The sequence below is a fragment of the Microcaecilia unicolor genome, chromosome 2, assembly GCF_901765095.1.
Source record: "Microcaecilia unicolor chromosome 2, aMicUni1.1, whole genome shotgun sequence".
Lineage (NCBI taxonomy): Eukaryota > Metazoa > Chordata > Amphibia > Gymnophiona > Siphonopidae > Microcaecilia > Microcaecilia unicolor.
Genome location: NC_044032.1, coordinates 606,550,908 through 606,578,865, shown reverse-complemented (window position 1 = coordinate 606,578,865; position 27,958 = coordinate 606,550,908). Strand labels below are relative to the sequence as shown.

Genomic DNA, 27,958 nt, shown 5'->3' with positions numbered 1-27,958 from the left:
GGAACCAGTGAAGTATGCCATTTTGAAGCCAGGAGTGGGGGTTATGCTTTTTTATCAGGGTAAGTCTGAGGGATGATGGAAGGGGTATACTTTGATATTAGGGATTTTGGCTGGGGAAGGGAGGGGGTATGATTAATGTTTGGGGGGGTCTGGGATAACTTGATCCCCCCTCTGACCCTTTTTACATAGAATGGGCCTGACTTGGGGCTCACTATGCCATTGCTGCCAGAAACCTGCAATAGACTCAGCTATAACTACAATAAGTTAATAGCAGCGGATGCTCTTTTTTTATATATATTTATTTTAAACTGTTGCTCCCTGCTGGATGTCCTTATACATATTTTTGAAGAGGCTCTGCTTTTGGCAAAGCCTTTTGTAAAATGCAGGGTGAATTAAGCACATCCTGATCTGGACGTCTCAATTCCTCGCTGGGGCTTTTTGTATTCTAGGTTAAACCTTTTCCTTACTCAAAACTGAAATCTCTGTCTGTAGTTCCAATCTTTTAATAGCCCATTGTTTGTGGTAGTATTTGTCCAAAGTATGCTTGTGAATATTTCTATAGAACTTGTCTAAATACCCACATATCCACACTGCCTCAAGCGTTTTGAGTCCACAAAGTACCACCTATCCCCTCTTACCAAATCCATTTATGATCGTCTTTTCATTTGTGAACCTTTTGTGGCAGGTGTTATGATAACTTTTTTTCATCTCTGTTTTTTTTTACTCCTTTTTTTCCTTTTCAGTAGTAGCTCGAGGTGAGTTACATTCAGGTTCAGTAAATATTTCCCTGTTCCCATAGGGCTTACATTCTAATTTTGTACATAAGGCAAGGAGGGATAAGTAATTTGTCCAAGGTCAGAAGAAGTGTGAATGGGATTTCAACCCTGGCTTCCCTGGTTTTTAGCCTGTTGAGCTAACCATTAGGCTACTGGTCTATTCCTGTTTTTGAAAAAAAATGTTTTGGTTCTCTCTTGAGTAATATAATTATGCTTTAAGGGGTCCTTTTACAAAGCCATGGTAAAAAGTGGCCTGCAGTAGTGTGGGTGTGTCTTTTAGGTGCTCGCTGGGCCATTTTTTACTGCAGCTGGGAAAAAGGCTATTTTTTAATGGGCCTGCGCTAATATTAAAACTAACACTTGCCAGTGCGCGTGCTGCTGGTTACCACATGGAATGCTCTCCATGGTAGAAAATTATTTTCTACCATGGGATTCAGCACGTGCCAAAATCAGAATTACCATTGTAATCAGAATTATGAGACTTCCCGCATTGTGTTCCACATGTGGCCCAAAGATCCCTGGAGCCAAGGGACAAGAACTGCTCTTGTTTTTTATTACATTTGTACCCCATGCTTTCCCTCTCCTGGCAGGCTCAATGTGGCTTACATGGTGCAATGGAGGGTTAAGTGACTTGCCCAGAGTCATAAGGAGCTGCCTGTGCCTTAAGTGGGAATCGAACTCAATTCCTCAGGACCAAAGTCCACCACCCTAACCACTAGGCCACTCCTCCACTAACCTCTTACAAACTGTATTTGCCTTCAGATGAGCAAGAGAGTCACTGCCCCTGGAGAACGGGGGGATAGGGCAGCCTCATCGCTGTCACACACCCAGTCACTAGATTCTCATCCCCTCCTGTGTGACAGTCAGCCAGCGCAATTTCATCTAATTGCGAAACTACCTCTGGGCCCACCTTCTCCCAGCTGCCTCTACTTAATGATGTCATCCATGTGTGACAGGTCCTTCTTGCTTTCTCAGTGGCCCCTTTTAAAAGTGGATGCCTGCCTTGTTTCCCCCACAACACTCTCAACTCTCCTACAGAGGGTAGCGTCTGTGTAGAATTGGAGACGGGAAGCAGTGGTGTACCAAGGTGGAGGGGGGCAGTAGGGGCGGGCCGCCCCTGGTGCATGCCGGTCAGCGTCCTTCGTTTCCATGCTCCCTCTGCCCCGGGGTCTGATTTAGAATCTGCTAACAAACTTTTAGAAAAAATTGTATTAATGGGGGCCTTGAGAATTATGTGCAATTCTGATCACCGTATCTCAAAAAAGATATAGCAGAATTAGAAAAAGGTTCAAAGAAAGGCAACCAAAAGGATTAAGGGGATGGAACTCCCAGCGTACCTTTAGTGTATACTCTAGTGGATCCTCCTCTACTTCTATCCCACTGTCAGTTGGTGTACCTCAGGGATCTGTACTGGGACCTCTTCTTTTCTCCATCTGTACTTCTTCCCTTGGTACTCTGATTTCATCCCATGGTTTTCAGTATCATCTTTACGCTGATGACTCCCAGATCTACATCTCCACACCAGAAATCTCAGCCGAAATCCGGGGCAGAGGGAGCATGGAAACAAAGGACGCTTACCGGCATGCGGCACCCCCCCCCCAGCGGCGTGCACCCGGGGGGGGGGCGCATCGGCGATCCGCCCCAGGTGTCAGCGCCCCTCGGAACGCCACTGACGAGAAGACAGGAGCCTTCTTTCAGTAGGAGATTCTGTTGAAAGAACCAGGTCCTTCTCTCCTTTGCCAACCCATGTTTCTATGTGTAGTGATGCAGTTAAAGGTGGTGGGGGAGGGGTCGTATTTATAGAGAAAAACAGAATGGTACACCTGGTTTATGTAAAAAATGGGGAGAGGAAGAAATGAGGAGAAATTTCAGGTAGACTGTGGTTGCAACAAAAAATAAAAGTCAATCACTGTTTGAAAAAAACAAAAAAAAGAATTACCGCCGGGTACATGCGCATTCATTATGGCCCGGTGCATGCGCTACCCCAGTGGTAGTGCCAATTGGCTGCACGCTACCCGCGCATTACCCCCCCCCCCCCGCACCTTTATAAAAGTGACCCTCAATGAATGCTCATTGCATTTTCTATATTATTTTTTGTTCCATATATTGTATATGTATTCTTTCCCCTTATATGGTAAAATTTGCAGTTACAGAAAAATAAAATATTTAAAAAACTTCTTATCCATTTGTTTTTTGTAGAACTGAGATGTTGGTTAATATCATTAATAAGAAATTTGGGGAAGGAAGAGGCAACAGCATTGAAAAGTTACTTTAATTAAGTATTAATATTCCTTGCTAATTCATTGTCATGAATATCTCTAAACTTCAGGTGGTCTATCTGCTGTGTTCTTTATAAAATTAATCTTTAAGATATATAGGAAAGTATGTTTACATTTTTATTAACATAATTTTTCAAATATTAATACTCTGGGCTTGGTTTGATAACAAGGCGGCTATGTGAAATGTTCAAAAGGATTTCATAAGGACAACCTACACAAAGCTATAAAATACTAACTCAAGACAAAAGCTGTTAACAGTATACGTCCCCAAAATATTTTCAATTATGAATATTAATTATATGAGATGGAAACCTCGGACTAGGAGTGAGAGGACACATGGCTAGCTTTCACTTTAATCCACATGCACTCCACATGCTTCCCTCAGCCATTAAACAGCCTAAGCCAGAGCAAGTGCTCAAAACAAACAGAAGGGTTTTACTAAACTTAGGGGTCCTTTTACTAAGGTGCACTGAAAAATGGCCTGCAGTCGTGTAGATGCGTGTTTTTGGCGCACGCAGAATCATTTTTCAGTGCACCTGTAAAAAAATGCTTTTTTAAAATTTTTGCTGAAAATGGACATGCAGCAAAATGAAAATTGCCGTGAGTGCATTTGGGTCTGAAACCTTACCACCAGCCATTTACCTACATAAGTATTGCCATACTGGGAAAGACCAAAGGTCCATCAAGCCCAGCATCCTGTTTCCAACAGTGGCCAATCCAGGTCACAAATACCTGGCAAGATCCCAAAAATGTGCAAAACATTTTATCCCAGAAATAGTGGATTTTCCCCAAGTCTATGGACTTTTCCATTAGGAAGCCATCCAAACCTTTTTTAAACTCCGCTAAGCTAACTGCCTTTACCACATTCTCTAGCAACGAATTCCAGAGTTTAATTACACATTGAGTGAAGAAAGATTTTCTCCGATTTGTTTTAAATTTACTACATCGTAGCTTTATTGCATGCCCCCTAGTCCTAGTATTTTTGGAAAACGTGAACAGACACTTCACATCTACCCGTTCAACTCCACTCATTATTTTATAGACCTGTATCATATCTCCCCTCAGCCGCCTTTTCTCCAAGCTGAAGAGCACTAGCCGCTTTAGCCTTTCCTAATAGGGAAGTCGTCCCATCCCCTTTATCATTTTTGTCGTCCTTCTCTGCACCTTTTCTAATTCCACTATATCTTTTTTGAGATGCAGCAACCAGAATTGAACACAATATTCGAGGTGCGGTTGCACCATGGAGCGATACAAAGGCAAAGTGTCACACGGTTACTGGGTGGTAATGACCTATGTGCGCCAAATGCCATGTGGCGCATTCGATATTTGTTGCAGAAAATAAAAATTATTTTTTGGGTGTGTGTATTTATTTATTTTTTTTGTTACATTTGTACCCTGTCTTTTCCCACTCATGGCCGGCTCAATGCAGCTTATATGGGGCAATGGAGGGTTAAGTGACTTGCCCAGAGTCACAAGGAACTGCCTGTGCCTGAAGTGGGAATCAAACTCAGTTTCTCAGGACCAAAGTCCACCACCCTAACCACTAGGCCACTCCTCCAGACATGCACCAAAAATGAAATTACCACAAGAGCCACGTGGTAGCCATGCGGTAACTCCATTTTGGAACGCGTTGGAAGCACGTAGACGCTTAAGTGGCTTAGTAAAAGGGCCCCTTATATAGTCAGGTATCTGGGATCAATACTTACGATTAACTATTTATATTCACCAGTAGATGTAGGATATTCAAAGTATAACACAGTCTCTTACACCTGGTTAACTCTTTGCTGTTAACTTCATAAAAGTCTCAGGTAAAGGTGAGTTTTCTTCCTAGAAGGATGCCTCATGTCTTACCTTGGATGATATTCCTGGGATTTTCCCCTTGTTCCTGTTACTTTTTCTCACACTAGATTTTGTAGCACCACTTTTCTCTTTCTGCTCCACAGCGGGCAGTGGTGGTAGTCAGGTTTTCTATACCTGTGGTCCCTTGAAACATTCCAGCAACTTTCTAGGCTCTGAGGCTGGTTCCCACTCCTGGTACGTTAGGGTCAGAGGCCAGGTCAGCCAAAGACCTTTTCTCTTTGTAGAAAAGTAATGTCACAGTCTGGATATTAAAAGATAGATTGTGTCATTCTGTGTTGATAGAAAAGAATTGGCCAGGGATTCCTAGCCAAAATCCTAGCCCCCTTGTATTAAGGTGCAGTGGCCAGGGATCTATAGTAACATAGTAGATGACGGCAGAAAAAGACCTGCACGGTCCATCCAGTCTGCCCAACAAGATAACTCATATTTGCTACTTTTTGTGTATACCCTACTTTGATTTGTACCTGTGCTCTTCAGGGCACAGACCGTATAAGTCTGCCCCGCACTATCCCCGCCTCCCAATCACCAGCCCCGCCTCCCAATCACCAGCCCCACCTCCCAACCACCGGCTCTGGCACAGGCACAGACCGTATAAGTCTGCCCAGCACTATCCTCACCTCCCCACCACCAGCCCTGCCTCCCAACCACCGGCTCTGGCACAGACCGTACAAGTCTGTCCAGCACTATCCCCGCCTCCCAACCACCAGTCCCGCTTCCCACCACCGGCTCTGGCACAGACCGTATAAGTCTGCCCAGCCCTATCCCCGCCTCCCAACCACCAGCCCCGCCTCCCGATCTTGACTAAGCTCCTGAGGATCCATTCCTTCGGCACAGGATTCCTTTATGCTTATCCCACGCATGTTTGAATTCCGTTACCGTTTTCATTTCCACCACCTCCCGCGGGAGGGCATTCCAAGCGTCCACCACCCTCTCTGTGAAAAAATACTTCCTGACATTTTTCTTGAGTCTGCCCCCCTTCAATCTCATTTCATGTCCTCTCGTTCTACCACCTTCCCATCTCCGGAAAAGGTTCGTTTGCGGATTAATACCTTTCAAATATTTGAACGTCTGTATCATATCACCCCTGTTTCTCCTTTCCTCCTTTCTCCTTTCCTCCAGTGGAACCAATAATGAAGAAACCTGGGCTGGGCATTTCTAGTCCTTAAGTTTCTCACTCAAGTGTTCACTCTCCTATCACTGACAGAGGCAGGCATCATCTATATGCCCTCTTTACTATTTTTTGTTTTTGTGAGACATTAGAATTAAGCTCGAAGAAAAATTAGACACAAACTACAGTCACTGTATCAGAGATGCCTATGGATAAACGTTCACATGCACCCTACCATACGTCTGATTTAGAATCTGCTAATAAACTTTTAGAAAAAATTGTATTAATGGGGGCCTTGAGAATTATGTGCAATTCTGATCACCGTATCTCAAAAAAGATATAGCAGAATTAGAAAAAGGTTCAAAGAAAGGCAACCAAAAGGATTAAGGGGATGGAACTCCCAGCGTACCTTTAGTGTATACTCTAGTGGATCCTCCTCTACTTCTGTCCCACTGTCAGTTGGTGTACCTCAGGGATCTGTCCTGGGACCTCTTCTTTTCTCCATCTGTACTTCTTCCCTTGGTACTCTGATCTCATCCCATGGTTTTCAGTATCATCTTTACGCTGATGACTCCCAGATCTACATCTCCACACCAGAAATCTCAGCCGAAATCCAGGCCAAAGTATCAGCCTTCTTGTCTGACATTGCTGCCTAGATGTCTCAGTGCCATCTGAAACTAAACATGACCAAGACTGAGCTTCTTATCTTTCCCCCTAAACCAACCTCTCCTCCTCCCCCATTCTCTATTTCTGTGGATAACACTCTCATCCTTCCTGTCTCATCAGCTCGTAACCTTGGGGTCATCTTCGACTCCTCCCTTTCCTTCTCTGCACATATTCAGCAGACTGCTAAAACCTGTCCTTTCTTTCTCTGGGTAAATCTCTCTTATCTGCACCCTTCTCCTCCACTGCTAACTCCAGACTCCATTCCTTTTATCTTGCTGCACCATATGACTTGAATAGACTTCCTGAGCCAGTACGTCAAGCTCCATCTCTGGCCGTCTTCAAATATAACTAAAAGCCCACCTTTTTGATGCTGCTTTTAACTCTTAACCTTTATTCACTTGTTCAGAACCCTTATTTTATTATCCTCACTTTAATATTCCCTTATCTCTTGTTTGTCCTGTTTGTCCTAATTAGATTGTAAGCTCTGTCGAGCAGGGACTGTCTCTTCATGTTCAAGTGTACAGCACTGCGTACGTCTAGTAGCGCTATAGAAATGATAAGTAGTAGTAGTAGGAATAATACCAACATGGGAACAATATTCAATGCTGTGATGACATCTTTTGCCAAAGAAAGTACAATTTTCAGTGACTATCCATAAAATCCCTCAAAGCAGGTCTAGAGACTGAAACACTATTTATCCAGAGTAGGCGTTGGGTGTTTGGGTCAACTGTTACAGTGCTGAATCTACATGTTTTGATAAGCTAAGTAGTTGCTGGGCTTTTCTTATCTTTTTAAACTAACAATGAAGCTTGAAAGCTGTTGCTTTAGCAGTTTTTCCCCCCATTTTTCTACTTATCTCATTAAGGGGTCCGTTTACTAAGGTGTTCTGAAAAATGGGCTGCGCTAGTGTAGGTGCATGTTTTGGGTACGTGCAGGTCCATTTTTCAGTGTGCCTGTAAAAAAGTCCTTTTAAAATTTTTTTGCTGAAAATGGACATGTGGAAAAATTAAAAATTGGTGTTCGTCCATTTTGGGTCTGAGACCTTACTGCCACCCATTGACTTAATTGTAAGGTCTCACATGGTAACCGTGAGTTAATCGTCTACGTGTGTAGAATGACGATTACCGCCCAGTTTCTGCCACTTGCCGTAAAATAAAAGTTATTTTCCGGCACGCGTAGCGGACACGCATAAAAAAACAAAATTACCACCCGGGTCATGCGGTATCCGGGCGGTAACTCCAAATTGACGCGTTTTGGGTGCACGTAGGTGCCTATGCAGCTCAGTAAAAGGCCCCCCTACAAGTCTGAACATATAAGATTGGTAAAGGGAATAGATCATTGAGGCAAATGATAGATGACAGCTTTGAAAAGAGCTTGGACTTGAAATACCTCTGCGCTATAAGAGGTTTGATAACATGTCCCAGTTGATTATCTGATGCCTCTCTGTCCTTTGTAAATTTTAAATGGTTAATAAAAAAAAATTAAAAAAAATTGTAGGTTTCTTATGAGAAGTATTGAATATTGTTGCCACATTGGGATTACTCCTATATTCTTTTGATACTATTTGGGTTTCTGCCAAGTACTTGTGACCTGGATTGGCCACTGTTGGAAGCAGGATATTGGGCTACATAGACCATTGGTCTGACCCAGTATGGCTATTCTTATGTTCTTAAAGTGAAAGATAATACTGTAGGTTGCTACTGTACGTATCATGCAACAGTTAAAAACACTACCCAAATGGATGCTTTTAAGGATTCAACAAGATGGGTACAATGTAGTTATTTTTCATAAAGTAAGGGAACTTTCAGTCTCCTCTCTACCATATAAAACACACCTCCCTGCCACATTTAGAATGCAAATGAACAGAAAGATCCAGAAGAGAGAGAGAGAGAGAGAGAGATAGTAGCCTGTTGGCTGGACTATTCATCATTGTCATTGGTTTAAACAGATGAGGTGCTGCAGAAATGAAATAATCAGTGTGTTTTTCATACACAAGGGAGTAGTCTATATGTTACATGACAGATATAGGCCAGATCTGTTGGTTTTCTTCCATTTTGTTCCTCTGAGAAAATGCTTCAAAACTCCTGGGTCATGCAGATGTAATGGCTTTTGCTGAGTACTAAAGAATCTTATCTAAAACATTTAATCAAATAAAGCACTAAGTCAGTGAGACACATGCAATACTTTTTTTTTTCCTCCTAATTTTTATGGCTTTGCTATAAGGGGCCGTTTTACTAAGCGGCAGTAAGTCCACCGCAGGCTTACCGTGTGCCAATCTGGGGCTACCACTGGCCCAACACAGGTGCCGGTAGTAGTTCCACCCCCAGCATGCAGCATTTCCCACCCTAACGGAAATATTAAAAAAGGGGGTTACTTGGCATTAATCGGGCAGTGCTTCACACTACCTGGTTACCACCTGGTTCACATGGGAGCCCTTACCTCACCCTTAATGGATGGTGGTAAGAGGGAAGGGAAGGGAAATGGGACTTGATATACCACCTTTCTGAGGTTTTTGCAACTATAATCAAAGCAGTTTTATATATATTCAGGTACTTATTTTGTACCAGGGGCAATGGAGGGTTAAGTGACTTGTTCAGAGTCACAAGGAGCTGCAGAGGGAATTGAACTCAGTTCCCCAGGATCAAAGCCCACTGCACTAACCACTAGGCTACTCCTCCACTAGCAACATGCCCTGTAAAAGCCTTCCCTTGCAGATCAGCAATGCGGCCGTGCAGGCTTCTGTTTCTGTGAGTCTGACATGTATGTGCAGGATGTCAGACTCACAGAAACAGAAGCCTGCGCAGCCGCATTGCTGATCTGCAAGGGCAGGCTTCTACATGGAATGTTGCTAGTGGAATAGCAACATTCCATGTAGAATCTCAAATAGTAGCAACAGAATCTCAATAGTAGCAACATTCCATGTAGAATCTCAAATGGGGAATTGGAACTTCATATATTGCCTTTCTGAGGTTTTTTACAATTACATTCAAAGCAGTTTACATATATTCAGGTTCTTATTTTGTACCAGGGGCAATGGAGGGTTAAGTGACTTGCCCAGAGTCACAAGGAGCTGCAATTGGAGTTGAACTCAGTTCCCCAGGATCAAAGTCCACTGCACTAACCACTAGGCTATTCCTCCACTAAGTGCTTCCCCGCCCCCCCCAGGCCAAACGGTAAGAGCAATTCCCATTTTTCTATTTATCTCATTAAAAGTTTGAACATACAAGATTGGTAAAGGGAATAGGTCATTGAGGCAAATGATAGACGACAGCTTTGAAAAGAGCTTGGACTTGAAATAGCTCTGCTCTATAAGAGGTCCGATGTCTTTTTTTCAGCCTTTTTATGTGCCATGGTAAAAAGGGCCTCACCACGTGGCAAAAACAGTCCCCACCGCTAGTGCAGAGCCCTTTTTACTGCAGCTTTCTAAAAGTGTCCCTTAGTTTGGGGAACATATTGATTAAGAAATGCATGTATGATGGCATTAACTCTGTGTTTTCTGCTCCCGCCGCTGCCTACCTTTGCTGGCGGGGGACCCCAACCCCCGCCAGCTGAGCTCCTCTTCTTCTTGCAAAAGGCTTCCTTCTGTTTCTGACGTCCTGCACGTACAACGTACAGGATGTCAGAAACAGAAGGAAGCCTTGAGCGGGAAGAAGAGGACCTCGGCTGGCGGGGGTTGGGGTCCCCCACCAGCAAAGGTAGGCAGCGGCGGGTTGGCGGCGGGAGCAGGGGGTCGAGAGGATCGGCAGCAGGGGGGGAGCAAAGTCGGCAATGGAGGGGGGTCGGCGGTGTGTGTGTGGGGGCTAAAATGTGCCCCCTCACCTCAGGCTCTGGACCCCCCTCCTGCCGAAGTCTGACTACGCCCCTGACTCTAACTCCCTTGGTAAAATCAATTTCACTGCTGAAGCAATGCCAATGTTATATGCCCATTGTTAATTCTGTGGCCTCCTTTACAGAATAATGCACAGCACCGATTCCCACACCTAAATTTGGGCACCAGGATGTATTCCTGCTGAAACCAGGTATAATTCCTGGTACCCAATTTGTGTGTGCATCTGTGGTATTTTATAACACTGCACGTAAATTTCTGAATGCCCCTGACCCACTTATGCCCGTCTCGTGACCACGCCCCCTTTTGGTTTGCATGCCATGGGATGTTGGTGTGCAGTTTTATAGAATAGCTCGTAGCAAGATGGGCACAGAAATCCAAAATTGGTGCCAATTAACATCAATAAATGATTCCTAGGGCCCAGTCATTGATGTTTTTTGGCTCGTTACCCATTTTAGTTGCGCATGCATCTCAGGACTGCACCCAAATCCAGGGGATAGTGTATAGATATAAGACAGCATCCACAGGAGAGGCACACTGATGGCTCCCACACTTATGTGTGTAACTTATACAATACAAATCAATTTTTGTATACCGCTAATATCCCCTTTCCAGGGTTCAGTGCGGTTACATTCCAGGTGAGACAAAAGCCGATAATGTTAGTGTGGGGTATGAGAACAATTAGACACCATTGGTGTAATGCATTAGATCAAAAACATTATAGAAAGGATACGGATGATAATAGGAGGTAGAAGTCAATGGATAGTTATGAAGCAGTCTGGGAAAAGTAAAGATTTTAGCTTCTTCCTGAAGCTAAGGTAGCTGTTTTCTGTTCTGATGGCAATAGGAAGAGAGCTCCATATTTTAACTCCAAGTACAGGGAATGGAAAGCTGAAAATTTAATTTTGAATTGTCTTTTGAAACGGGGACGCTCGCATCAGTTGTTCTTTCAGTCTGTTAGACTGGACCAAACGTAGCAAGGTAGTCTTAGTCAGCAGTTCAGAGGTGAAACCCTGTAAGATTTGAAAAACTAAACAAGTAGCTTTGAACATTTCTGCTATGGGAAGCCAGTGCAGTTTGTTAAGATGAGTTGAAACACTAATATATCCATTCAATCTATATATTAGTCTAGCAGCTGTATTCTGTATGAGCTATGCACTAAAATGCAACATTTTTGCACTGATGTTAACATCTGCCTTTTACGTGGTATAATTTAATCACCTAAATATTGGTGCACTTGAGTTTCTGAAGTATTTTCCTCTATTATCTTACAGTTATTAATATATTAGAGAGATTAGCTTGCTCTAAGTAGATATTACATGCAAATTTGGGAAATTTAATTGAATAACAAGCTAATTAGCACCAATAATTGGCTTTTTAACAAGCAATTATTGGCAATGATTAGATTGAATTGGAATTTTATGTGCGAGTAAAATAAAGGGGAGCGGACATGGTAGGGTCATGGGCAGAACAAGGGTAATCCTAGCATTTACGTGAGCTGTTATAGAATAATTTAGGTGCGTACATTTGCACCATTTCAGTTGGTGAAAATGGCTGCACCTAAAGTTAGGTGTGATTCCCAGGTGTAAGCACTATTCTACAAACCACATCCAACTTTAAGTGCATCTTATAGAATAGCACTTTTTCAGCTCTGTTTTTTTATGCTATATATAGAATTGCCCCCTAAACATGGGATTCTCATTTTTCAGCATGCCTTTGTAAAAAGGCCCTTAATTTTGAAGTTTTCGTGGTTACCTCCTTCACTGTTCTGTTATTTTAGATGTACTTCTTGTTCTGAGCACTGTTCCCTCTATCCTGAGCTGGAGTCCTCCAGTCACAGTCCTGCCAGTGGGGGGTGCTGTTTCACAAGCACATTTTCAATAGTGAGGGATAGGCAAGCTCTGCAGGAGTCCAGGGAACCAGCCTGTCCCTAGCAACTGAAAGCACAATATTGAAGCACCACCACCCACTGGAGATAATGCGGTTGGAGGACTCCAGCTCAGCTTAGAGGGAACAGTGGTTCTGAGTATTTTCCTTTAACGTTTTGAATGAGCCACCTGGGATACAGCTTATTGCTGTTATTTATACACTTCCTGGCAATTTTATACAAGTTTTAAAATACCTCTTATTAACATCCACAGTCAATACCAATGATTTTTGCATCCTATTTTCTTTCAGCCAGTACACTGGATATGATTTATCCGACTCCTTTTTGGCCTCAGGAGGATAAACAGCAGACAAATTCCAGATTGCAACTGTTGAGAAAGCAGCTAGCTATGTACACAACCCAATGCATTTTCATTCGTATTGTTAAAGTTGAGTAGAAATAAAAACAATTGACCTTTCTGTGTTAGCTGTTACAGTTTTCATTGAACAATTTTTCTTATTCCAATTATACAAACACACTTATCACTTTTTGACTGTGCAGTTTTCTCCTGCTGCATTAGACAAACAATTGAACTGGAAACAGTTTCTGCGTTGGGTATGAGCACATCTTACATTGCAGATTAGTTAGAAGAAAATGTTTGCTTTCTCACAGGTTATACTAAGATCAACAACAGAGCAGACATCTCTCAGGGACTTAATAAAAAATGATATGATATAGGAATGGTTACAATTCAAGGCAAAAAAAAGTACAAAATCATACATGTTGGTTACAAAGATTCAACAACACTGTATGCAATAGGCTTGAGATACTGATTTGTACTAACAAGGTGAGAAATCTTGGGATGATGGTGTTCAGTGACTTCAAGGTAGAGATGCAATGTGGTAAGGCAGTTGCTATAACCAAAAGGATGCATGGGACATTAAGAGCCTCATTCTATATTTGGAGCTGAAAATATCGGCATGGATGGAAATTGCACCTATGTGTATTCTATAAACCATTTATAGAATATGTATAGTGCTGCCCACGTGACAAAAATTTAGGCACAACCATTTATACCAATGAAAAGCTGATGTAAATGCTCACACCTAACTTTAGGCATGGAATGGGTTATTCTATAAAACTGTGCACAAATTTTAGGAACCACCCATTCTCCTACCGGGGCCACACCCACTTTTGAGATGCACGAGGTAGAATTTACGTGGATTACTTTATGGAATACAATTAGTGAGTAGTGCATGTATATTCTCTATTGCCAATTAGTGCTGATAATTGCTTGTTAACATTCAATTATTGGCACTGATTGGCTTGTTAACCAATTGAGTTATGTGCATAAATCAGAATATGCCCAGATTTGTGCATGCAACTTTAGTCACACTATACAGCATTCTCAGGTGTGTAACTGCTAGTATTGTATAAGCCACGCATGTAACTCCTAGGCATGCCACCGATCCATCCATTCCCCTCCCAGGTCCATGCTCCCTTGACAATGCATGCTATAGAAATTATGCACCTAGTTTATAGAATACTGACTAACATCAGTTATGTGCCTAACTGCAAGTTAGAGTCAATTACTGCCAATTAACACCAATAATGGGCAATTATTGGTTGTTAAAGCCAAATGGCTTCAAATGAAATGATTATGTTTGGCATATAACTGTCCTTATTCTATAAATTGTGAACACAACTTTGCACGTTAATCATTACATTGGGCTCCCAACTTTATCGAATTGGTGGGTTAATGTACAGCTTTGAGTAGAGAGAGCTATAATAAAGACATCCATGTCAAAAAAAGTACAAATGGGGGGTAATTTTATGAAATAGGTCCTAACATTTACATGCCGAGAAGCCATTATAGAATTGGCTCCTTAGTATATTTAAATACAATAGGGATACTACAGAAAATTGGGAATAGAGTAATATTAAATATTTTGACAACCTTTGTAACCATTTTCTGTATTGAAATGTAGTAACACAGACTAATGCCTGAACAAATCCTTTTGCCTTCTTTAACTTCTTGTAACACCAATTGTATGATGTAACCTGACATGGCTATGCCATGACAGTGCTCTGTAAGCCACATTGAGCCTGCAAATAGGTGGGAAAATGTGGAATACAAGTGCAATAAATAAATAAACATTTCAGTAATTATTCTATTTGGATTATTCTATTTTCCTTGAAAGACGATGAGTTCTGTTCCCTTTGTCATGATCTCTTTTTATAGTGATACTGGCATGTTTTCCTGGGGGGCAATGTCTTCAAATAGGTCAGTTTTGCACCTAAGATGACCATAATGAATCTCGCTCCTAGGCCAGGATATGTGGAGAATGATCTCACTCTCAAGTTTACCACCAACACTCAGTGTAGAACTTGCATCAGGCTAAAGAAAGCTTTCTTCTGGAATTCATAGAATGGTCTAAGGTTTGGCAATTAAAATTCAATGCAAAGAAATGCAAAGTGATGCACTTATGGAGTAGAAATCCACGGGATAAGTATGTGTTAGGCGGGGAGAGTCTGATAGTTACGGATGGGGAGAGGGATCTTGGGGTGATAGTATCTGAGGATCTGAAGGCGACGAAACAGTGGTACAAGGCAGTGGCCATAAGTAGAAGGTTGCTAGGTTGTATAGAGAGGGGAGTGACCAGCAGAAGAAAGGGGGTGTTGATGCCCCTGTATAAGTCGTTGGTGAGGCCCCACCTGGAGTATTGTGTTCAGTTCTGGAGGCCGTACCTTGCTAAGGATGTAAAAAAATGGAAGCGGTGCAAAGAAAAGCTACGAGAATGGTATGGGATTTGCGTTACAAGACGTATGAGGAGACACTTGCGGACCTGAACATGTATACCCTGGAGGAAAGGAGAAACAGGGGTGATATGATACAGACGTTCAAATATTTGAAAGGTATTAATCCGCAAACGAACCTTTTCCGGAGATGGGAGGGCGGTAGAAAGAGAGGACATGATATGAGAGTGAAGGGGGGCAGACTCAAGAAAAATGTCAGGAAGTATTTTTCACGGAGAGAGTGGTAGATACTTGGAATGCCCTCCCGCGGGAGGTGGTGGAGATGAAAACGGTAGCGGAATTCAAGCATGCGTGGGATAAACATAAAGAAATCCTGTGCAGAAGGAATGGATCCTCAGAAGCTTAGCTGAGATTGGGAGGCGGGGCTGGTGTTTGGGTGGTGGAGCTAGTTCTGGGCAAGACTTCTACGGTCTGTGCCCTGAAAATGGCAGATACAAATCAAGGTAAGGTATACACAAGAAGTAGCACATATGAGTTTATCTTGTTGGGCAGACTAGATGGACCGTGCAGGTCTTTTTCTGCCGTCATCTATTATGTTACTATGTAATTTGTTGAGGCAACCTTTCAGTGTTCTTGGAAATTAGTTTCAATCAAACCTTTGGCTCCCAATAAAAAGGGTAATATTCTGTATCTTTCTGCCACATTTTTTGGTCTCTGACTCATTTCATGGTATTTGAATTTCTTCTCCCTCTCCACCCAATTCATAAAATAATCACTTGGAATTGACACCTCTATGATCAATGGCATTTTTCTCCATTACCACTGTGTTCTTGCTTTCTTCTTTCTATCAGTCAGAATGGGAATGTTCTCTGCAATTCTCTTAGGGTTGTGATCTCCATGCTTTTCCAGTACAATAATGTAGCGTTTACAAAGTTTTCAATGGATGAGACATGCCATTTTATCATGCCTTTCTGTATAGACATTTTCTGCCATACGGACTTCACAGACATCCAGCTGTTTCTGACGGAATCTACATAGGTCTGTTTTACCACTTTTTTTTTTCTATACTTGCTGTGAACCATCTCATTAATATTTTTTCTCTTGTTTTGCAAATTCCGTTGCTTCCTTTCCTACATATACTAGTTGGTTCGCAGTCATTCCATAGTAACATAGTAAATGACGGCAGATAAGACCTGTACGATCCATCCAGTATGCCCAACAAGATTTTACGTGGTATGCGATACTTTATATGTATACCTGAGTTTGATTGTCCTTGCCTTTCTCAGAGCACGGACCGTAAAAGTCTGCCCAGCAATGTTTCCTATACTAAAAGTTCCTTCTGCCTGGTGGAATGCTTGTCCAGGTTTCATCATGGTGATAAATTCTTGGCCTTTACTTTAGTACTTCAATAACTTCCCCCCCCCCCCTAATTCTATAAACTTGCATTCCTAGTTTTATGCTTAATACACAAAGTTGCATGCCCAAGTTATAAATAAGGCAGTCTTGTACCTAACTTAATAAGGGAAAGGGAGAGGGGCTGGGACTTGATATACTGCCTTTCTGTAGTTACAATCAAAGTGGTTTAACTATTATATGCAGGTACTTATTTTGCACCTGGGGCGATGGAGGGTTAAGTGAGTCACAAGGAGCTGCAGTGGGAATTGAACCTAGTTGACCAGGATCAAAGTCTTCTGCACTAACCACTAGGCTACTCCTCCAGTCACTAATAAGGGTAGTTGCCCATTTGAGCTCTGTCGGCATTACTGCACCGGCAGCCGCTAGTGCGGATTTGTAAAAGGTGGGAAAGTAATTAACTAACATTAAAATCAATAAAAGAATTCCACTGATAGGACAGGTAACAATCATACAACCAAAGAAGGGAATAGAACACCATAGACAAGGGTGTTTCAGCAATGCGCCAACAGGACCTCTGTAGTACATCTTGTGATCTTTTCTATCAGTAATTTGTGCTGAATTGTTATTCCTTCCTCTGCTCTTGGATAATTATATATATTTTCTTGTTCAAGTTCCTGTTTGTCACAGTCATCAGAGAGATGTTTTCAGTTTTGCCCAATTTCCCTTAGCATAGTTGCCCAGGCCAAAAATCATGGAATACATGAAAAGAACAGACCTTATTTAAATCCATGAAAGCTCAAAACATATGTACATGTATCAAAAGTACAACTAAATAAAAAAAGCAAATGAATATTTAATTAAATCTATAAATAACTAAAACAATAGGAATAAAAATGTACAGCAATACTTAAAACAGTAAATCACAAACACAGAGAAGTCCAACCATTAAAACCTAGAGGATGGCTTACCTAGCTGGTGATACACTACAAACTCCCCACCAATGCTGATTACTGACAAAATATATATAAATATATATATATAATATTATGGCCTCTTTTATCAAGCTGCGCTAGCGGTTCCCGCACAGCAATGCCGACGAAGCCCATTCAAAGTGAATGGGATTTGTTGGCATTACCGCACCTGGAGCTGCTAGTGCGGCTTGATAAGAACATAGGCGTTGCCATACTGGACAGACCGAAGGTCCATCAATCCCAGTATCCTGTTTCCAATAGTGACCAAAAAGTACCTGGAAGATCCCTAAACAGTACATATATTTTATCCTGCTTATCCTAGAATAAGCAGCGGATTTTCCCAAGTCTATCTTAATATGGCTTGTGGACTTTTCTTTTAGGAAGATAGCCAAACCTTTTTAAACCCCGCTAAGCTAGGCCCTTAGTTATATATCCAAAAATAGTGGTGGTGCCACTTCAAAACAGCTGAATAAAAAAGACATTAAAAAAGCAGAGATAATATTGCTGAGCCACGTGTCTCTTCCTGGGTCCTTTGAAACCATAAAATCAAACTTGCTGAGACCATGTAAATATGCATGAACTGTTGCTAAAAAAGCTAAATAAGTGCATAAATGATTTTTACCCCTCAGATAATGAATTCAGCTTTAAGAACCTCTAAATCAGATATTTTTGAAACAAATATGTTTTAAATTCTTTATGAAAATAACATAAGATGCCTGAGTTAGAAAAGATGGTAAAGCATTCCACATATAACCCCTTGATTGAAAAAAGTTCTTTCCTAAATCCAGGGGTGTGCTGGTAAATTGTTAACAGGGGGCTCTCTCTCGCCAGCAAAGTAAAAGAGAATTCAGGAGGGGGCCCAAGCCCACATTTTGGGATCCATTTGTTAAAGTAGCCATGGAGAACCGGCTCCCAAAATTCTTAAAAACTTAACAAACGGCTCTCGAGAGCCTGCTCCAGCACACCACTGCCTAAATCCTTGAGTATTGAATAGATTTAAATGATGGGAAATGTTAATAGAATGATCTTTTAATCTAGAGGAGCCTCTAAGCAAGACTAGAGAGAAACTCAGGAGTTGCACTGACTCAAATCTTTAAAACAAACAAGCTAATTTAAATTCCAGCAGCCCATCCCCTTACCTTCCTGTGTCTGCTTCTCCCTCAGTCTGTCACTCTCCTGTTCCTGTGTGCCAGGACCCTGGTTATCATGTTAAGGCAATCACTGTGTCCTGACACAAAGGAGCAGGAGAGAGACAAACTGAGGGAGCAGAGCTTTCTGCCTACCTCCTGAAGACTTACCAGTGCTGGCCCTCCTTGGATGTTGGCTCAGGGAATTTGTTCCCCCTCCTCCCCCCATCTCAGCGTCCCTAGCATACCTTGGTAAAAAGCCCCCTTAATGACTTGTGTACTGTCACCCCAGGTTCTGGGACAGCGTGGGCCAAGATAAATGTCCTATTTCACAACACAGATATCTGTTTCAGAATTTAAGAAAAAGGTGAAAACCCTTTTGTTTATTTAGGCTTTTATGGAATAAGAGGGCCTGGGATTGGTCTGAATTTGTAAAAAGAGGTGAATATCACATTGGTTTTGTTTTTAGTTTTATATCTGATGTATGATTTGTACAATGTTATTATTTTGCTTATGTTTTTAAAAAATTATATTATGTATTTTATTATTTATTTTTATTTTATTGCATTTGTATCCCACCTTATTCCACCTCTTTGCAGGCTCAAAGTGGCTTACAATACATCATGAGTAGTGGAAGAATGTTAGTAATAAACATTTAGTATTGCAAAGTCTTGGTCATCATGATGATAATTAAACAAAGTTATAGTATACAAGTAGAAAATTGAGAAACAGTTATAAACATATATAGGCGAATTGTGCATATTCACATTGATTGATTGTTGTGGTATGCTTTATTAAAGAGATGGGTCTTCAGTGATATGTGGAAGTTCATTCTTTCGTAGATCGATTTTAAGCTGCGCGGCAGTGCGTTCCATAACTGTGTGCTCAGGTAGCTAAAGTTTGACGCATGCATTAGTTTGTATTTCATTCCTTTGCAGCTGGGGAAGTACAGATCAAGGAATGTGCGGGATGATCTTTTGGCATTCCTAGGTGGTAGGTCTATCAGGTCAGACATATAAGCTGGTGCGTCTCCATGGATAATTTTGTGAACTAGTGAGCATATTTTGAACGTGATGCGTTCCTTAAGTGGGAGCCAGTGTAATTTTACTTGTTCCTTGCCCAGTTAATAGGTGGGTTATAAATGAAACAAATAAATAGACATTTATGTGCTGGAAAATAGATGTTTGTGCTTGTTTTTCTGAGTCCATCCATATTTTGGATGTTTCTGTTTTCTAAAATGAATAATCCTGCTGCACGTAACAGACATTCATCATGTATTTCAGAACAAGCTCTATGTAGGCAGATCCTGTTTTCAAATACTAGCAGAACGTGAGATGTCTCGACCTGGACATCTCAATTCTGCTTTGTACGTCCTTTTTAAAATGCCATTCCAGATTAGCATGCTTGACATCTTGCTGATTTACTCTTATAATGTATTAATATATGCAGAGGGGCATTGTCAATATGACATCTAAATCCACCACGAGGGTACCAGTTAGAATGGGATATGGACCTGCTTGCTGCTCTAACAGGGCTAGACATAACATCTCAAGCTGTCATAGAGGCTGATATGTGCTGTTTCTTTAACATCTTTGGGGGTGTGGAATAGGGGGGCAGTGACCACTGGGGGATTATGGTGGGAGGGTGTCATGCTTTAATCCCCTCAGTGGTAATCTAATTATGTAGGGCAACATTTTGTGATTTAGTTGTGATTGAAACAGGTCTAGACCAAAAAAATCTAACTTTTAGCCAGTGCCCCCTAACATCCACCCCAGGCCCTACTCAGGACATAAACATTAAAAAATAGCCCCCCCACCCCTGTAGAGACCTGCTCCTTTAGGCTCCACTCCCTTTGAAGAATACAGATTACAGCCACCCTCCACCCCCTGAGATTCCAACTCATACTTAGGGTCCGGGAATATTACGGGCAGGAACAGTATTTATTCTCTCCTATTCCAACTGCAAATAGCATTGTCTGAGCCCTATCAATACTATTACCAAGACTTGAGGTGTCCCTAAGGAAGGGGGCAGGGACCTAATTTTGTCTATAAGCCGTTTTGGGGCCAAATTGGATCCAAAAGAGCTGAAGGACAGCTGCCAAATATCTTCCTATGTAGGGCCATGACACTGCATCCCCACTAACCTGCCTTCAAACTTTTCATTGGGAGTATCCTTAAGAAGATGAGCATGTCCAAAGGCATTCTCTTTGACTGTTGAGATATGCCTTGTCCTCAATCATACTGTTCTTCTCTCCCACACACCCATCCACTTCTTCCCCTTTCTGTTTGCGAGCTTGGGTAGACAGGCAAGAGAGTAGAAAAAAAAAAGCAGAAAGAGGATGGGGGGGGGGGGGGGGGGGGCAACATTGGCCCCTGGTCTTGCATTGAAGAACATTGACTCAAGTTCAAGGTCTAAGGCCGAGTCTGGGTCTGCCATTATGGAACTGAAGCCCTCACCCCCTTCAGGGAGGACAGAAGGCCTCTCATTTAGGCCATGTGGGCCTTTAAAATCTGTTAGTGACATGTGACTGGGCTACTTGTGTTGATGACATAAAAAAAATACATACACATCTAGAGATATAGTTGTTATCCTGGTGAAATGGACTCACAAATCCTTTTTTTGTGCACACCTTTTTATTACTTGCGGAACTTATGAGCTGCTTTTCATGAATTTATATTGTTCTGTAAAGCCAAATTTAAATAAATGTCTTCATGAAGGGGTCTTGTTTATTGCTGCAAAAGTGTTCTGTTGCTAAGTGACTTCAGAAAAGTGCACTTTGTTGTAAATCACCTGACATTTGGCATTTTCTCAACTTTCCAGGCATTTTGTGCTATTTTTCATATGAAATGCAATTTTGCGACAATATTTTACACTGTAATAATAAAAGCCTTATCTGTGGAGAATAATACTGATGTTTGTTTAATTTTTTTTTTATTTCAGTTTTTGTGATATTTTCCCTTTCTGTTTTCATTGCAGTCTGCTCCCAGTTTTCAAGAGGAGTCTTTGCTATTTTTGGATTTTATGACAAGAAGTCTGTAAATACCATCACATCATTTTGTGGAACACTTCATGTCTCTTTTATAACTCCCAGCTTTCCAACAGACGGAACACATCCATTTATTATCCAGATGAGACCAGACCTGAAGGGAGCTCTTCTAAGTTTGATTGAGTACCATCAATGGGATAAATTTGCATATCTGTATGACAGTGACAGAGGTAAGATGCATACATTGGCCACAACTAATGATCTCTCCCTTATGTGTCTCAGCTATTTGTTAATCTGTGGTTCACTATTGTTGAGCTATGCAACTTGGCCCTCCATTCATAACAGGTGTATCCCACCTCAGTCCTCCTCCAGTTGATTTTTCAGGATTTTCACAATGGATATTGTCCTTCTTGTTGGGATTGGGCAATGAACCTTCTCTGTGTCTGAGTCCTTCAACATTTGAGCATCAATTGTAGGCATAGATTCCAGGAAGATAAAAGGATGGCCCTGTTTTATTGGGGTCACTTTCTCCAAACTCTATAACTGCACAGCAATATAGTGCATATAACAGGTAATCGTTTCTCAAACAGAGTAAAGTCCAGTTGGGGCTGACCCATCTTAACATGAGAACAATAAGACATAAGAATAGCCATACCTAGCCCAGTATCATGCTTACAACAGGGGCCAATCCAGGTCACAATTACCTGGCAGAAACCCAATTAGTAGTGTAACGCTCCTTTACCTGTGCGCTTCTGGGTCCGGGGTCTGAGTGGACTGGAGCTTCTAAAGCAGTCTCCGTCAGATCCTCACTTACTCTGCTTGGTGTATGGTGCTTTCTCCTGGGGAAAGAATCATTAGTGGGTGGGAAGACTCTCTTCTCCCCCAGGAAACTCAGACTTGGGTACAAGCCCTCTGTGGGAAGCAATGCTAGCAGCCATACACAGGTCGTCTTGAAGACACAGCCTGACATCATTCAGTCTGAAATGACCACTCCATAGTCAGCAGTTTATAACAAAACTAGTAAAAAAGGCCCGTTTCTGTGAGAAATGAAACGGGCGCTAGCAAGGTTTTCCTCAGAGTGTATGTTTCAGAAAGAGTGTGTGCGAGAGATGGAGTGTGTGTGTCACAGAGAGAATGAGAGAGAGAGAAAGAGTGTGTCAATGTTTGTGTGTGAGAGTGTGTGTGATGAAACCAGGTGGTAGCAAGTGTGTGTGTTTGTGTGTGAGAGAGAGAGAGAGAGAGAGAGAGTGAGTATGTGGGAATGAGAGTGTGTGCTAGGGTGCCCCTCCCCAAGGTGGCCCCCTTCCTCCCTCTTCTCTGCCTGCCAGATGCAAGTGTGTGTTTGTGACAGACAGAGAGAGTTAGTGTGTGTGAGTGTGTTTGTGGAAGACAGTGTGTTTGTGAGAGGAGAGAGTGGGTGTGTGTGTGGGGGAATGAGAGTGCGTGGCAGTGACTGCCGTGCCTAGGCAGCCTGCCTGCCAAGGGCTTCCATCCCTATGACCTGTCTCCCCACCTCCTACTCCTCCTGCAGCATTCCCTGCCTGCTAGCACTGATGTTTCCCTCCATGCCTGCCTGCGTGGCTGGCAAGGGCCTCCCCTCCTCTGCCTCTCTGCCCACCCTCGAAGTGCTTGCCTGGCTGCCAAGGGGCCTCCCCCCTCTGCCTCTCTCCCCACCTTGTAGTGGTCCTGCACCCCTCCGTGGCACTTGATCGCCGTTATTTGCGACTCGTTCCCCGGCCTGCTAGCACGGAGCACTTTTACCTCCTGGTCATCTGGCGTTCCATTGGTTTGTTTTGTGGAGGGTGGCAGCTTGGGGATCATGGAAGTGTCGGCAGGTGTATGTAGGTAGGGTCAGGAGGGCGCAGGATGGCAGCGTGGGTCATCAGCTGTTTTGCGGAGGGCGGAGGACGCCAGCGTCGGAAGGGCGTGAGGGCGTGACTGACTGAGATGGACAGATGCTCAGTCGAGAGGCTTCACCACCACGAACGCCACAAACCCTTCACGGAAGTCGATGGAGCTGGAGTGGCTTCATTAGAACGTTGGCCTCACGAATTATGTCCGGAAGGGGCATGGCTGAGGGTGGGTGTATGAGTGAGAGTGAGAGTGAGTGGTGCTGACAGGCTACAACACTACAGGGCTTCACTGTTTCCCTGCCACACTGTGAGCTTCAGTGAGCTTCAGAACTGGAGGTGAGCTTGAGCTTTATTATATTAGATAGCTAGAATTCTTTATTTTAACTCTGCAACCAGCAGCTTCAATCAGTTCCATAGGAAAAAATAGTCCAACAGCAGAAAATGCATCAAACTACTACTACTACTTAACATTTCTAAAGTGCTACTAGGGTTATGCAGCGCTGTACAGTTCAACATAGAAGGACAGTCCCTGCTCAAGGAGCTTACAATCTAAAGGACAAATGTACAGTCAGTCAAATAGGGGCAGTCAAATTGGGCAGTCTAGATTTCCTGAATAGAGGTATAAAGGTTAGGTGCCGAAGGCGACATTGAAGAGGTGGGCTTTGAGCAAGGATTGAAGATGGGCAGGGAGGGGGCTTGGCGTAAGGGCTCAGGAAGTTTATTCCAAGCATAGGGTGAGGCGAGACAGAAAGGGCGGAGCCTGGAGTTGGCAGTGGTGGAGAAGGGTACTGAGAGGAGGGATTTGTCCTGTGAGCAGAGGTTTCGGGTGGGAACGTAAGGGAGATGAGAGTAGAGAGGTAATGAGGGGCTGCAGATCAAGTGCATTTGTAGGTTAGATGGAGGAGCTTGAACTGTATGCGGTACCTGATCGGAAGCCAGTGAAGTGACTTGAGGAGAGGGGTGATATGAGTATATCGGTCCAGGCGGAATATAAGACGTGCAGCAGAGTTCTGAACGGATTGAAGGGGGGATAGATGGTTAAGTGGGAGGCCAGTGAGGAGTAGGTTACAGTAGTCAAGGTGAGAGGTAATGAGAGAGTGGATGAGAGTTCGGGTGGTGTGCTCAGAGAGGAAAGGGCGAATTTTGCTGATGTTAAAGAGAAAGAAGCGACCTCTTTTCTCTCTTCAGTGGTCCTTCAAAAGGAATCTTGTCTCCTCTCTTCCAGGTATATTTACAGGGATACTCAGGATAGTTAATTATATGTACAATTATATACAGCTCCCCTGTGCAGTTTACACGGAGCCAATTTGGATATCAATACTGCTTTCTCTCTCTTAGAAGGCACTTTCTCAGTCAGTTCAACCCTCATGGCTAAACCCTTCCCCAGTGGTGTCCACTCTACTCATATCACCTGGTACTCAGATACCCTGGTGCAGGGGCCAGGCTCTTGTCTAGTCTCCAGATCCCTAACATTTCAAGTTTCTCTTCCAGCTCTGCAAGCAAAAAGCACCAAAATGCACAAAGAAAAGAAAACCAAACTAAGACACCCATAAATGCAAACACACACTTTTATGATCTGTCAACTCTACCTCCCCTGTCACTCTTCTGTACCAGGGCACTTTTCCTTTGCATTTTGTTTCATAAACACTCCCATGGACTGGACTTCCTCCCACCCAGGGACCTCCCAGCAAAGCTGCCAATTCCACGGTCCGGCCACACAATTGGGCAGGTTTCACATGCAGTTTTCTTAGAAAGACACAGGTCGCGGGATATTGGGTGGCTTTTTGACACCATGGCTGCGGGTTGGCTGTTTTTTTCCCCAAGGACCAATAGAAGCCCCGCAAAGGCAGGCTGCAGGCTTCTTTTAAATGCCTGAGTGCGCCTGCGTGGCGGCGGGAAGACTTTCAGAGTCTCTCTCTACTCTTCAGTCTGCCATGTGCAGTGAGTTCAGTAAATTCTTTTCTTCGTGGGGGGGGGGGGGGGCTGGGGGGTGGCTCTGTTTATGATTGTGGTTATTTTATTAATATTTATTTATAACATAACATGATTTATTTATAATATAATTAATATAATATCAATATTTATATTGACCTCATTAATTAATTAATTTATTACATTTGTACCCCGTGCTTTCCCACACAATGTAGGCTTAATGCGGCTTAATAGTTACATTGATCTCATTAATATTCATATTGACCTCATTAATAATCATATTTACCTTATAAATATTTATATTAATATTTGGCTGGTTTTGGGCTGGAACAATTTTTGCCATTTGGCAACACTGCCTCCCAGTCATTCCCCTCTCTTTAGTAATCCCAATTTAACAGGGGATTACAGTAGTAACATTGCATGTTACCAATCCCAGGGTAAGCAGTGGCTTCTCCCATGTCCATCTCAATAACAGACTATGGATTTTTCCTCCAGGAGCTTATCCAAACCTTTTTTTAAACTCGGATATGTTAACTGCTGTTACCATATTCTCTGGCAGTGAGTTCCGGAGCTTAACTATTCTTCGAGTGATAAAGGCATTCCCTGCTATTTGTTTTAACAGTATTACCATGTATTTTCATTGAGTGCGCCCTGGTCTTTGTAGTTTTTGAAAGAGTGAAAAATTGATTCACGTTTACCCATTCTTTAGCTCAGCAGTGAAAGGAAGCCCTGCTGAGCTTACACTACCTGTCCAGTTTCATCCCTCCCTCCCCCCCACCCCAAAAAAAAGGAAATCTTAATCAGTCCCTGCCCTTGAAACAGAATTCAGAGCACAGGTAGAGGGAAGCAGAACCAGAGGTAGGAAACAATAGCTGCATGCAACTATGAGCATCTGAGACAGACTACAGACTTCGTTCTGACTGTGGGCCGGTATATACGATACTTTCTGTAAGAGAAAGATTCTTTGCTGGCTTCCTGAAATTTTAATTACTGCATGCTCTATAGCAAATAAACATGTACAAAAGAATTAGTAAGACATCAGGGAGGGAAAGATATAATGGCATGTTTACTAAAGAACTTTTGTGTTTTTGCACTAAGGGATCCTTTTACTAAAGGGTTGCTTTGCAGCAACCCGGAACTGGGCCGGCGGTAGTTCTGCCCCAGCATGCACCATTTCTGGCGCTATAGAATATCAGACCTAATTTTCTAGCACAGGGATTACCCAGCAGTACTCAAGCCGTACCGTGCACTGCCCGGCTACTGCTGCGTTAGCACGGAAGCACTTACCGCCACCTCAGTGGGTGACAGTTAGTGCTTCCCCCTGAAATGACCATGTGGCAAGTGTGAACTTACCACACGGCCATATTTCTTACGGTCTTTTTACTCATTGCGGTAAATGGGGCACTGGCGTGCGGCAAAAACAGCCACCGCTGCTAGTGCAGGGCTTCTTTTACCACAGCTTAGCATCTAAAAGAAATAAGGAAATCAGAGAGTTAATAGAATTTGAACATTTAAAAAAGGGGGTGTATCACATCCCAAAGGGAGGAACAATCACAAAAGTGGAGGAACACTCAATCCCTGCGAGAGTCAATCAAGCAGTCTGCTTCGGTAGTTGGTAGAAGTATTTCCATTGTCTTTGGACTACGACATTAGCCTTGAGCTCTGTCTTTTAGCACTAGAACTAGAAAACAATGGCAATTGCTTTTTTTTTGTATTACACCATTTCAATACACCACAAAACTCCTGAAGCAGGCGGTTAGGCGCCGAAACATAGCAGCTGTGTCAAGTCGCTTGGTGTTTCTTAATAAGACTCATAATCGCACATACGTCTCCCTTGTTGTTTGGAAAGAGCCAGCCTACCTTACTCCTTCTTCCGCTTGTATCCCATCCCAAGCCATTTACCCCAGTCATCGCACTGACAGTTCTAGGCTATCAGCCATGCAATATGGCTTCTTCTGAAATGCTGTAATCATGGGCTGTAAACCTTTCATTAGGTTGCATTGAATTGAATTGAAATTACACATATATTCTGCAGGATTCTAACTAAGTAGTTCAATGTGGAATACAAAAGATTAGCTAAGTAAAAACTACTGAGAAGGTTACAGATTAAAAGTAAAATTATTCTAACTTTATTCCAGTAGATGCTTGTTAAACAAATATGTTTTTAGTTTTTTTTTTCCTGAATTTTCTATAGTTGAATTCTAATTTAGCATCCATTGGTAATGAATTCCAGATTAAAGTTGCTTGATAGGAAAATAAAAGACTGAGGGAACAATGTTCAGACCATGAGAGGCAGCCTGGCTAACTCCTGCGGTTGGCAGCGAACCTGCAAACTCAATGCTGGGCCATATCCGGCAACCAGCATTGAATTTCTGGGTTTTTGTGGCTGCTATGAACATAGCCAGTTAAGCCAATTTTCATCGGCTGACTGGCTAGGTTATAGTGGCCAAAGATAGACCTGCAATTTATGTAGGTCTATCTGGCCGCTAAACTTAGCCAGTTGGCTGATAAATATTGGCACTAGCCAGCTATCTTGCACTGAATATAAGTGCTTAGCCAGCTTAAGGATATTTAACCAGCCAGGAGTCGTTCCT

General features: G+C 42.6%; 1 protein-coding gene across 1 annotated transcript in view; it reads left to right on the top strand.

The window, feature by feature from the left end:
* The window catches only part of GRIA2 (glutamate ionotropic receptor AMPA type subunit 2), a 235,329-nt gene that overhangs the window by 60,964 nt on the left and 146,407 nt on the right, over positions 1 to 27,958 (top strand). Inside the window, exon 3 of the mRNA XM_030192684.1 lies at positions 21,570 to 21,809. Coding sequence (XP_030048544.1) covers positions 21,570 to 21,809 — 240 coding nt within the window. The remainder of the gene's footprint in view (positions 1 to 21,569; positions 21,810 to 27,958) is intronic.